The sequence below is a fragment of the Taudactylus pleione genome, unplaced genomic scaffold, assembly GCF_031769625.1.
Source record: "Taudactylus pleione unplaced genomic scaffold, aTauple2 ptg000046l, whole genome shotgun sequence".
Lineage (NCBI taxonomy): Eukaryota > Metazoa > Chordata > Amphibia > Anura > Myobatrachidae > Taudactylus > Taudactylus pleione.
In genome coordinates this window covers 10,632,501-10,646,269 of record NW_028284448.1, presented here as the reverse complement: position 1 = coordinate 10,646,269, position 13,769 = coordinate 10,632,501, and the positions used below count along the sequence as shown (strand labels likewise).

General features: G+C 41.3%; 1 protein-coding gene across 2 annotated transcripts in view; it reads left to right on the top strand.

Annotated features, from left to right (window-relative positions):
* WASF1 (WASP family member 1) overlaps window positions 1-13,769 on the top strand; it is a 166,177-nt gene that overhangs the window by 140,217 nt on the left and 12,191 nt on the right. For both annotated transcript variants that reach the window (XM_088460411.1, XM_088460412.1), the window contains exons 4-5: window positions 2,480-2,633; window positions 9,951-10,068. In XM_088460411.1, the coding sequence (XP_088316537.1) occupies window positions 2,480-2,633; window positions 9,951-10,068 (272 nt within the window). The remainder of the gene's footprint in view (window positions 1-2,479; window positions 2,634-9,950; window positions 10,069-13,769) is intronic.

Genomic DNA, 13,769 nt, shown 5'->3' with positions numbered 1-13,769 from the left:
TTGTGGGGGGGGGGGGGGGGGGGGCGGCTATGTAGTAGGAGACACCTGGTATTATGCTGTCTGTATGATATTTTTTTATGTTCGATATTGTATTTTTTGTATTGTTCCCGCCACGTTATTCTGACTGGAAAAACACAAAGTTGTGAATCACCACTGTAACAACAGACCTAAGAATGAAACATAGAGGGCTCGGTTCTGAGTCACATGCAAAGGAGCCACGGCAGCTAGATTTACTACCTTTTGCGGATTGTTTCACCGCTCACTATTTCTACTTCCTCAGCCGCAACCATCATCATTAGTTTCGCCACTTACACCTACTCCATTCTTTTTTGTGACTCAGAATCAGGCCTAGAATGCAATGGCATAATAGAATATACAAGTTAATTTAGTCTCCTTTTTGTGTATTTGTTTTATTGCTGTTCATTCATATATTGTTTCTCATCTCAAAATCCTAACAACAAGAATATTTGTCTTCTGCTTTCTTGAACTGTTTTATGTTTTCTTGTATTAATGGGAGACTATTCCATGGATCTGTCACCAATTCTTATTTTACCTTTCAGTTGTCCTACCCATTCACACACTGATTTGATGTTCTGGTTTTGTTTAATAATAATAAAATACTAATTATACCAGCTGAATTTCCCACTAAAGCTGTGCCAGTCAATATAACAAATGTATGTTCAGATTTTTGCTTGGAAGGTATATATATAACTGTATTATTTTCATACAGAAAGCAATGATTTCATTTTAGTATCCTTGTTGTACCACTCTGTATGTACACTTTTTCAAGACTCTTAAATATATTAAACCGAGTCATATAGTCTTTTGATGATCATCTTTGTAGGTTTGTGAGTGTAGTTCTCAATACTTTACTGTATGTTGGTAATTTAAGTCAGGTGGTGCTGAATATTCATGAGGCAGCAGTCAGTAGCTTCTCACTTTCAGTGCTTTATTAAACAAACCAATTGAATGATTTTCTTAAATGGGGTTCTGAGCTATTCAAAGGACTTAGTTCATTCAAATTTGCAACGGAAGAAATACAACAATGTAAATGTGGCCTGTCCTTTTTCAATGAAGGGAGTAATTCAGTTAAATACATTAGCCCTTTGAGTTGTCTTTCTTTTTTAATGTATCATCTGTCAGTTAAATATCAGTTTCCTACTCTATGCTGGCATCTAGAGCCAACATTTGCAGCCAACCCTATTACACTGAACATTTCAATGCACGGACCTGTGCTTCAAGAAAGCAAAAGATGCATAAGGATCTTCATGTCTGAAACGTTGCTTTCTGCTAAAAAAAACATTGATATCTATAATTATATTATAAACAATTTAAGTTGCTCATTTGACCAGCATGACATTTTCAGCCAGTGCACTCTCATTATGGCACATACCAGCCAGTGGCTCAGCATCATGTCACCATTAGTGACCAGTCATGTGACATCAGCTTGACAAGTATCACTCTAACCTGTCTTTTTTTTTTTTTTAACCTAGTAAGAAGAGAAACCTTAGATACACGTAACAGAGAATGTTGCCATGTTATCATTGGTATTAAATGGCACTACTGTAGAGTTTAGGTTGCCAAAGCTCCTCAGCTTTTGTAATACATTATTTTGACCCAGGAAACTTTGAATAAGTAAAGCAATGTACAGTCAGGTGCATAAATATTGGGACATTGACAGAATTTTCATATTTTGGCCTCTATTCACCACCACAATGGCTTTGAAATGAAACAAACAAGATGTGCTTTAACTGCAGACTTTCAGATTTAATTTGAAGGTAATTACATCCAAATCAGGTGAACGGTGTAGGAATTACAACGGTTTCTATATGTCCCTCCAACTTTTTAAGGGGCCAAAAGTAATGGGACTATCAACTCAAAAGCTATTTCATGGACAGGTGTGGGCTATTCCCTCGTTATTTCATTATCAATTAAGCAGGTAAAAGGTCTGTCATACACCTCCTGCTGCATTTGCATATTTGCAAGGACGGCATTGCAGAGCTGCCTACGTGCAGCTTTACAGTTCCGTCCACTGCTGAATCCCCACCATTGTCCTTTATGCCGCATAGCAGGAGCAAGAGTAGGAGCTTTCCCTAAATAGCATGACATGTAGCATTAAATATATATGCAGCTATTTCCTAAGCCACTCTGTTATCTGACAAAAGAATGAAAATCTCACATCACAAACTTTTTTTCCCCATTTGACAATATATATAATTTATCAATTTTCTAATTTCTTTTCTGGTTTTGGATTGGTCTGTGTTTCAGACTGGATTGTGACATTACTTTTTTAATCAGATTCTGTCTTAATAAAGTGGTTGATGGCAAAGTTGTAAATTTTTTGCTGTTTGCTTATTAAACCTACTTTTAATATTTCTATTTTTATAACTGTATTTTCTTTTTGTTTTATTTATTTTTTTAACTCAAGTACTGCAGGACATTTTTGTCCCATAACTATAACTACTCTGTTGTGCTTCAGTTTCATTACAGGACATCACAATGAGGAAAGCGTTCAGAAGTTCCATCATTCAGGATCAGCAATTGTTTGACCGCAAAACTTTGCCAATTCCTCTTCATGAAACCTACGATTTGTGTGAACATCCACCACCTCTTAATATATTAACACCCTACAGGTATTTATGTGTTTACAATAATTACCAAATACCTGTAGCCAGTTGAAATATAAGAAATCAATAATCAGTCTGCTGGCTATGGGTACTTTGGCAGAATAATAGTTAAATATAACCTGATGCAGCTAAAGGGCCGATTAAACCAGCGTTCATAATTTTTATTGATTTATTTTGGGTGTGGGAGAAGGGGGGAATTCTGGGCCTGATTCAGAGCCGGACGCTCTGACCAGAGCGCTCATTCTGAATCAGGGTCCTCCTACATGAAAATGGAGCGTCCTCCTGGACGCTCGCATAGCTGTGGGTGACCACCCACAGCTTATGTGAGTGTCCATGATGATGGGCGCGATGGTCAAGACCATCGCGACCATCGGGCTTGCGACGCAGACCCTGCGGTAGGGTCTCGCTGCCGCAAGCCCTGGAGTGATTTTGGCTCTATCAGAGCCAAAATCACTCCCACTGACATCACTAGTGATGTCAGTGGGGCCGGCTTCAGACGGTGGCGTTCCCATGGGAATGCCTCCGTCTGGCAGCCACGCCCACCAAAGGGGGCGTGCTGTCAATCAACATCGACAGCACGCCCCCTTTGGTGCGAGACCCGGAGCGACGGCTACCCCGTCGCTAGCCGGGTCTTGCGCACGACGGAGCTCCCTCAGTCGTGCGCATGCGCAGTGGGGTAACATCGACCCGCTTGCGAGCGTCCTGCACTCGCGAGCGGGTCTGAATGACCCCCTCTGTTCCCAATTAGCTTTATGACCTGTCATTTAGTTGTTTTTTTTTAATTATATACTTCGTCTTGCTGTCTTTGTTGTTGTCTTCAAATTAAAAGGCTAATTGGTCTTTATTAGAACTGTACCTTTACAAGTACCTTCCCTGCTTCCAAATTTGAGTACTGCTTTGCTTAGAAGCCCAGATGGAAATATCTCAGTTTCTTCTTAGTATCAGGGAGTCCAATTTAGGCTGTTTTAACTATGGACCGCATGCATACAGGTAGCTGTTTGTGAAATGCTTGGGTGTCTTCTGAACCAGAGATCAGATCAGATATGTAATAGTGCAGGCTTCTACTGATGGCGTCTTGCCTATCTGATTTGGTGGCGCAGTAATTTTTAAGTTGAATTGAGCCTTGGAGTTTAATATTGTAAAATAATATTATCATTAGAATGATGGGGATATGTTCCAAATAATAAAATAGGATTAATACTTTGCATAATAGTTGGAAGAATACAATAGGTTTTTAAAGAAAAGATTATTGGGACTTATTGTGAAGAGTTTGGCAACCTGAGTTCCAGGATCTTTCCCATAAATCGAATTACTCTTAAGCTGGGTACACATTAGACCAGTGGTTCTCAAACTCAGTCACTAAGGACCTCACACAGTTAATCTTTTCCAGGTCACCCAGCAGGTGCACAGGTGTAGCCATTACTCACTGACACATTTTAAAAGATCTACAGGTTGAGCTAAGTATTTCACATGTGATTATGTGAGAAGACCTGGAAAACATGCACTGGTTGGGGTCCTGAGGACCGAGTTTGAGAACCTGTGCACTAGACGATATGTCGCCCGATTCCGCAGATCAGGCTTACATATCGTCCATATTGGCCAGTGTGTACCCACTATGCACGACCAAGCATGCTCCCGCAGGTCGTCCATCATGGTCAGTTACATCAGCCTGCATGTAGGGCCGAAGGAATGACCCAGATGCCGACGCTGGCATAGTGAATGGAGCCGGTGCTCGACATATTGGGCGATCGGTCACTCCATTGTGCAGTGTGTACTGACTATCCCATATATTGTGCGGTCAGGCGTTGCATCGCTGGGTACACGCATCTGAAAGTGTGTACCCAGCTTTAGTCTAAACTGTATTCAACTACTCTGAATTCCTGACAACAATCCTTTGGACAATTTTGGAAAATGTATTAAACAGGGGTTATCTGTTTGTTCGGTACTGCTTCAAAGACACTGAAGCGTAATAGCAGCAGTTATTTATCAATATTTATATGTGAAAGACTAATCACTTGCGCATCCATGCTGCAAGTCCCACAAATTGCCATTTCTAATTTAATATCGCATTTATTGTGTCTGCTCATTGCCAGTTTGCGGGATTCACAGCAAAGTTGCGTGATTTATCTGTCATCACCATAGAAGCAAATTAAAGAGATCTTGTGGCTGCAGAGACAGTGGGGTTGTCAATGTGAATATTTAAATCCTCTAATATGAGTGTACAAAATAGAGCTAAATTGTCAAAGAATTTCAAAGGCTGGGAGGTTTCTGAGGTTATGGTACAAAAAGCTAGATTATGGAGAAAGGAGACTGCTTACCTTTTTCAGAACTGAACCTTTTAATAGTAACTAATATTGCGGTCACTTAATACACTGAAGTGCCAAAAGTCATGGGATAGCAGTTTGTAAAGGTAATGGTAGTTGGCATCACCGTACTGTGAAATCTTGGAAATGCCCAGAAATGCACCAGTTGTAATCTGACATGTTGCAAGTCAGTTTGAACACCAGCTAGGCTGTTCATGGCAGTTCGAACGGGACATTATAGTGGGTGCCAGGTGGATGGGTCATTCCATTTCCGAAGTTGTTCAACATCCCTCGATCTACGAGCAAGACGTGGTGCCCTGCTACTGTGGACAGCACAGTAGCCGACCACTGGGGGCTTAATGATCGTGACCAGGCTCAAATCACATCTGCATTCAGTACAGGAGGTGCCAGAATCATATCTAGCAGGTCAGTACAGCGTTTTTTTAGCTTTCATGGGATATGAGAGCAGAAAACCCACCAGAGTGCTCCTGTTAACACAGCGCCTCACCTGGGCTCATGACGTTGCTAATTGGGCCCTGGAGCACTGGCAACATGTTGCGTGGTCCGATGAGTCATGGTTCCAGTTGCTTCAGGCTGATGATAGGCTTCGAGTGTGGCCCAGACCCTATTAGAACCAAAAGATTGTTGGATTGCGCTTCAGAGTAAAGCTTAATAAAATTTACTACAATGTAATAACCACTTGACTTTGAAACAAAATATTTAGACAAGGCTTCTCTTAGTAAAATTTAACAAATTTAATATACATAATCAAAATTTGCAATTTTGACACATGAGATATAACAAATCTACCACATAATAAAACATGTATAAAATAGTGTTGCAACGCCGTTTCAGAGGCGTGCATATTTAAAAGGCAGCAACATAGTACACGTCACTTGGTGGGATTTCACACTGAAGTGATCGCATTGCTTGCGGCAGGGTATAGTCAACCTCAAGCGCTGCGATCGCCACCGATGGTGCTCGATGTACCAGTGTTTTCATGCACTTCCAGGAGATGACGTGCGCAAATGGGCATCATATGTATGCCTGGTGGGCATCTGCATACACATAGTGATCACACGCCAAGACATAGTGGGCGTGCTAATGCCTTGCCGTGCGATCGTCTGCCTTGCTGGGCGTGCGCTGGATTTGCATACGCAGGGTGCGAGCGAACGCATCTAGCGAGAGGGTCTGAGTGAACTCCACTATATGTACACAACTAAACTATACAGGAGACTGTGACTAACTGCATTTCATTAGTGAGTATTTATATTCAAGTTACCTGGTTTCATATTTTACATCGTTTTATACAAGGACCGATTTAAGTCCAAGGGACACTATTTTATACATATATGTATGTTTTATTTTGTGGTAGACTAGTTATATCTCATATGTGTCAAAATTGCAAATTTTGTTTATGTATATTAAATTTGTTATATTTTACGAAGAGAAGCCTTGTCTAAATATTTTGTTTCAAAGTCAAGTGGTTATTACTTTGTAGTACATTTTATTAAGCTTCACTATGAAGCGCAATCCAACAATCTTTTGGGTCTATTTGGTTTTGAGAATTAACTAGCCAACTGGTACTGGTTGATTGGATTAGCAGCTGTGAGTGGGAAAACTAAATAATTTATTTACACTAGCGCAAGGATTTCAGAGGTCTGGAAACCGTCAAGCTGTAATATAAAGCAGACCCTATTAGGCCAGTTGTCAACAAGGCACCATGCAGGCTGGAGGTGGTTCCATAATGGTGTGGGGTGTGTTCAAATGGGTTGGGTCCGCTGGTCCACCTAAGCACATCATTGACCAGTAGCCACAGCATTGCATTGCTTGATGCCTTCATGGACTTCATATACCCCCACAAGGATGGAATGTTCCCGCAGGACATTGCACCGTTTAATTGGTCCCAAGTCGTCCAGAATTGGTTCGAGAAGCATTCTGGAGAGTTCCGACGAATGGTGTGGCCACCACGTTCGCCCGACTTGATCCTTATCGAGAATTTGTGGTACGTGGTGGAGCAGTCCATTTGCACCCAAGAACCTGCACTTACGAATATCTGGGAGCTGTGGGAAACTATCCAGACAACATGGGTCAACATCTTTTCAGAGGTCTTCTATCCACTTGTGGAATCGATGCCACATCGAGTTGCTGCACTTCGCAGGGCTAGAGAGGGGGTCCTACACTGCACTTAGCATCTATCTCACATCTCTAGGCACTTCAGTGTAAATACACAGTTTTGTAAGTGCTTTACTGTCCTTGTTTCACTGTATTTTTTGTCTTTAAACACATGCTGTACAACAGATGTCACACATTTATGCCGTTACTTAAGCATACCAATTAAAATAATACTTTAAACATTATGCTCGTGTGAGATTAAGCTGCTATCCTATGAACTCTCTCCTCATTCCCATTTATTTCACAGATTCACTTCTATCTCCTCCAGTATGTACTGCAGAATTAATATAATCATTTTTTTAAAACATTTCTTTTATTTTGCTACCGTCTTCTAAAAGGAGTTTTTTTATTTTGTATACAAAATGAAATGTGAAGTTGCATTGTTTTAAATTTGTTGGGAATAAAAAATGATGCTTTTAGGACACACAATAAATTAGGGAAGACATCATACCCACTGGCATTATGGTTTTTACAAAGCATCTTATTCTCAGCATGCATTCATTGTAGCAAAAATGGACTTTAATTTGGCCATTGCAGAACATTTACCTTATTGTTATTCAGTCACACCAGTCTGCCTTTGGCCTTGTGCTTGGGATCAGTGTCCTGTTGAAAGGTGATCATGCGTTAGTTTCTAGCAGGTTGGTTTGCAGTATCTCTCTGTTTTTTGCAAGTTTAAAAAAATTGTCCAGTCCCTGCTCAGGAACATCATCCCCACGACATGATGCTGCCACCCCTATACTTCACTGTTGGGATGGTGTTTTCTGAGGAAAGGTTCAGTGATAGGTTTGCGTCACACACAGCGTCTGAATTGCGGCAAAAAATACTCCATTCTGCCTCATCTGACCACAAAACTATATCCCACATTTTAGCTGGGCCACTCTGATGTTTTCTGCCAAATCCCAGATGTTAATTATTTATTAAGTGGTTTATCTTCAGTAATAGCTTATTTCGAGCCACCTTGTCATATTGGCCAGTTGTATGTAGAACTCTTTATATGATGTACTGGTGCACCTTCACTCTAGTCTCAGCCACTGAACTCTGATGCTCCTTCAAAGTGATAGTTGGCGCCTCTGTAGCTTCCCTCATGAGTTTCTCCCTTGCTCTGACACAGAGTTTTGAGGGACAGCCTTGTTTAAGCAGTGCCTGAGTGGTAGGATGCAGCTTCAATTTCCTCACTCTTGATCCAACAGTGCTCTTTGGAATAGCCAAGCACTTATTTTGTAGCCTTTTCTTCTCATGTGCATGTCTATAACTATCTTTTTATCTCTTTTCTTAGAATGCTTTTTGGTTTTAATTTTCACAATTTTTATCCAATTGACAGAATGACCAATGTTGTTGAATTTTTTAAATGCTTCACATGTAGAGGCTTATGTTGGGTACACACTTGGCAATATATCGCTCGTTCTATCGACGAACGATATATTGTGAGCACATTGTGAATGATATGTCTGTGAATGATGTCGTTCACAGACTTATATCGTCATCGGCTGTGCTGCAGGGCCGACATTATATCTGAAAGATACAGATGTGTCGTCCTACATCTAGCCTCGATACGCCAGTCAGCTTGGCGTGAGTGAGCTGCCAGGTCCAGTGAGACATATTCGGCAAAAAAGACTCCGGGCACTAGCAGAGTCTCATGGGACCTGGCGTGCCGTGAGGGGCTTTTTAGCGTGACTACAGCAAAGATGTGTAAGGACACATTTGTAAATCGGTGCATCTGCATTTGAGTATGCGTGACCCGCCAACCGCCTGTAATTTTGCTGCAAGGAACGCCAACACTGACAACTCAACTGGGCCCCAAATTTAAATGTCCACCCAGTTGAGATGTCAGCCCAGTCACAGCGAGCGTCCGATTGGTAAGTGTGTATAGCTGACCAATCGACCGCTGTGACGGCGGATCGGTCTGCTGAATTTGAAAATTAACTTTAAGAGTGTAGTGGTTTACTATAATATTACTGTCTGGAACAATCTGTGAAAGTGTCAATTGTAATACAAACAAATCTGTTGACTATTGATGGGCTTGAATACTTTTGCATGCCACTGCAACTAGTGTCTAGCATCTGAAAGATAGTTTCCTAAAAAATTATTACTTGGTAAAGAAACCACTTTTCTGAGACTGCCAGAAATGCTTCCGGCATTTGTAGATCAAATTGAAATTTTTTTGGCTGACCTCCTGTGAGGAATTTCTGCAGATAAATTATATTGTTAAATAATAATCTTTTAAGCTCAGTTGAAAAACGACAATTAGGTTGATTTGTATTAATGCTTGATGTTTTCAGAAGAAAGGTCTTGGGTAACAGTACGCTGGTATATATTGGCTGATTGATTGTTTGTTCCTGTGCCAGTCTGCATAGAGAGTTAGCCAATGAGATAAAGGGTGCTGTTTGTAGAATAGAGAAGTAGTACAAGGAAACCAATATAGAATATAGTTATTTGCTAGCAGCTAGCACATATAGGTGTAGATTCAGTTATCTTTGTGGTCCTGTCTGGACCTCGGTTGCTAATACAAGTATATGAATAGAATGCACCCTCGGGGAGAACATACTCAGCAAATCATATTTGGATTTGGGCCCAAGTGTCAGTAGTCAGTGTTTTAATACCTCAATAGGGATGGTTCCCAATAGAATGTTTTTTTGGTTGAACAGACATGCAGTACAAACATGTGGCTCTGCTTGGGTGCCGACCCACTGACTGCATGTACCCGAGTTTCTACAGCTTTTAACTTTTTTTGTTGTTGTTTGAAACTTCAACTTTTAGATTTTTACTTACTCCAGTTGTACAATACCAAGGAGGAGGGCCTTTATTTATTTTTTAATCTTAATATTTCTTTATTTTGTTTTGACAGAGATGATGGTAAAGAAGGCTTAAAGTTTTACACTAATCCATCCTACTTCTTTGACTTATGGAAAGAGAAGATGTTACAGGACACAGAGGACAAACGGAAAGAAAAGCGGAAACAGAAGGTATGAACTTGCAACATGAAATACCTAATACTTATGTATTATGCCTACAGCGCTCCACTGATTTATTCAAGGGAAATTATAAATAGTGCATCTGTGTAAGTATTTTATGGTGCATACGTTCAGTCTTAGTAACTACTACTGTATATGTGTAGCATACTTGCCTACATTCCCGGAATAGTCGAGAGGCTCCTGAAAATCGCTAGTAGACAAATCTCTTGCACCCCCTTCACCCGCTCACACTAACCACGCTCGCCATGCAGTATCGTTAATCACCCTCTTGCATAAAGAACACAGAAGTCAGAGAACATGTTACAATGTAGCGGTCTTCTCCCTGCCTACCTCTGGAACACAGTTTCTATCCTCTGTGAATTGGATCGCAGAGGAGGGACTGTAAACTGCATTTCTGCTGTGGCTGCCTGCATTAAGCAGCACTCTGGTGAGGAGTGAAAGGAAAAGAGTAGGGAAAGCAGTGAGCGTGTACTGCTTACAGTCTTCCTTGGTAGAAGAACAGACTTTCATTTTGACCTCCTCCTGAGAAGAGGGGGAAATATTGATCTAATTGAACTTTTCTGCTTTATATCAGGATTATAACCACTTCAGCAATGGAGGACACATTTATGTTTAGCTATTTATTATTATTTCTGTGCCTCAGCCAAGCTTTACATTTTTTTTTAAATATGCAGTATGCTGCGCTAACTAATACTAATAGCGTTAGCAATGCAAAGCTTCACATAAAAATGTGCTCTTCAAAATTAAAATGTTTTCAGTGATCAGCATCCTGCCCTAAAAAAAATCTATAAATTAACACTACGGGGGGGGGGGAATTCAGTTGAGGTGTTAACTTATCACAGGTGAAAAGGACAGTTAATCTCGTGCTTTATCGCCTGAGGCTATTCCATTAGTCTCCTTTTTGCACCCAGACCCCTTTTTAACAAGTGTTAAAATGGCCGTTAAGTGCAGTTAATGGGTGGTAACTCAGAGTCCGGGAAAAGTTCACCCTGCACACTTATTGGGGATTTCTGTTCTGGTTTCACGAGGACCGAACAAAAATCCCCTTTAAATTTAATATTTTTTATTGACATTTTTTAAACTTACACCCATCAACAAAAGTAAAATAAAAACAAATACAGAATAATTGAATTGAGGCAGATGTGAAATATTAGAGTACATATGAATAGAATATGGTACATAGCAGGATATAATGAGTACTTCTCAACATAAAATATAAAGCAAAAACGACCTGAAGGCACCATTCAGGCCTGTAGATCTGGAGATAAAAGAGGTACAGTATGTAGGTATGATAACAAATAGTAAAGATACCCCAACATTACCAAACTTAATATAAAAATCATAGAATACATAAAATTAAAAAATAAATCAAACCACCCCATAACCCCCCACCCTGTATGGCCTAACCCCAACCCAGGCATACTTGGATCCCTAAATAGAAAATACCCTCCCTAACACCCTAAACACTACCCAAACTCCCCCAACCCAAATAAAGGATTTTAAAGACCACATATATGACCAGGGCAATAAACGTAATGGCCCTAAACTAGGCTAAGCTCAGCTCTCCCGCATTCTACGGAAATGGAGTTCTTCCCTTACAGCATATTTTGCAAATAACAAACATATAGAGCACAGAAAATAAAATAAAACAGAAAAATTATGGATAAGTGAAAGATAAAATAAAAATAATGCAGCAGAATATACAAATTCACAGCAATATAAAAAGAGATAGAGAGAGTATTCCAATAGGCTAGGCCAGTGTTGGCTAACCTTGACACTCCAGCTGTTGTGGAACTATATATCCCAGCATGCCCTGCCACAGTTTTAGCATGCCCTAATAGCAAAACTGTAGCAGTGCATGCTGGGTTATGTAGTTCCATAACATCTGGAGTGTCAAGGTTAGCCAACACTGGGCTAGGCACACTGGTGAACTTCAACACACTAATCCGGGAAGGCCTCAGCCCCGTGAAAGGATGGAATCATAAAAACAGTCCCGTCCCAGCGCACACGAGGATTAACAGGACAGTACACAGAATACTGACATAACAAATCCTGTAGTCCTTGCACACCAAACAGGTTCTGAGAATGAATCTTCCTAACGATAGTAACCACCCTGAAACACCCTGCAATGAAGTAGTGTACAAACTCAGATGTGTCCACATCCATTGAGAAGTGTAAATCCAGATCGCAATCCATTGCAGAAATTGTGAGGGCTGTAGACTCTGAGAGCGAGTATATATCCAACACCACCTCTTCACAATACTGCCAGGTGATGCCACAGGGAGAAAGGATATCCACATGCATGTCATCAAACTGATTAAGAAGCCGCTGGGTAGAAGCCTTAATAGCCTGGAGGATTTGTTGCAGAGTTATCTATATTTACAATATACATCCACGAAGAACTACAGATTCAAAATCACAAAGATGATGAAATGGCCAGGATGCATAACTCAGAATCTTCTTTCCAAAATGTCCGCTGCTACTGGAAGCCGTCAGGTGAAGCAAAAAATGCCGGCTAGAAAACCCAGTAAAATTCAAGGGGACATGCACATTGTCACCAGTGTAGTAGAAAGCCCCTCAACGCTGCAGCTCCAGGTACAACAGGATAGCGGAGAGCACGAAGGAGTAGCCGCATGTAACCTTTATTCAAGATGTTGGCCACTAACTCCAAGCATACCGCGGGTTGCGTGAGGCAGAGGAGAATCTGTGACCGACCGGCCCACACAGGCGAGGTCCAAAGGGCACCAAACAGCACAGATCGGAGAACACCTCTAAGGATAGGAGAGAGCCGTCAGACGGATACAGCACAAAAGGCAGCCGCTGGATCCAGGAGCACCACAGCAAAGAACTCTGCCTCAAAGTTCACCGGGCAGCAGGTAAGTAATCATGGGATGGGGAACACACCAAAGTGCCTCAGGAAATGCAGAAGGTAATTACTCCACAGGTATACACAAATTGAAGAGGGTAGGTACACCAAAACAGGATATTTAACCAGGATAGAGCGGGAGAGCTGACAAAAAGCTTCCTACACCATGCTACTCCAGGCCACGCCCCCAAAAATCCCCTTTAACGCGCGCTAATTAAATAGGTGCTGGCAATCAAATACCACCTATTAACTTAACGGGGCTATTTGATTCCCACGGGTCAGCTGTTAACTACTGTTACTGCTTAAAATTAGATATAGGATGAAGAAAAAATATTCCAAATAGGAAGTGTGGGGATATGGTGTTGCTGGGGGCTGTGTCTGGTGGAGCGGCGTCCCGTGTCCTGCCAGGTGCACAACTTACCCAGTGTAGCGCTCACCTCCTGGTAAGCGAAAGGATGGTCTTCTGTCCTCGGCGTCCTCGCCGGCGTCCCTCTGTCTGCTATGCTCTGGATGGTTGTACTCACCGGTCCGTCACGTTCCTCCAAAGTCCCGCGCTCTCGCTAGATTGCGCTGTCCTTCGTCCTCACATCGGACATCGGACAACAAATCTTCAAATTGTTCAATTGTGGTTTTCAGATTGCTGATGTATTGGGGCCTCTAGACCTAGAGTAGGAACATTTGCATGTATATTGTTGACTTTTCAATATATCAGAGGGGGACACAAATCAATAAGTTATCTAGATCCTACCACTATACTTTCATATTATGTAAAAAGTTAAAGATGAATATGACTACACCATTTTATATGCGCATGTAGAGATCAGGT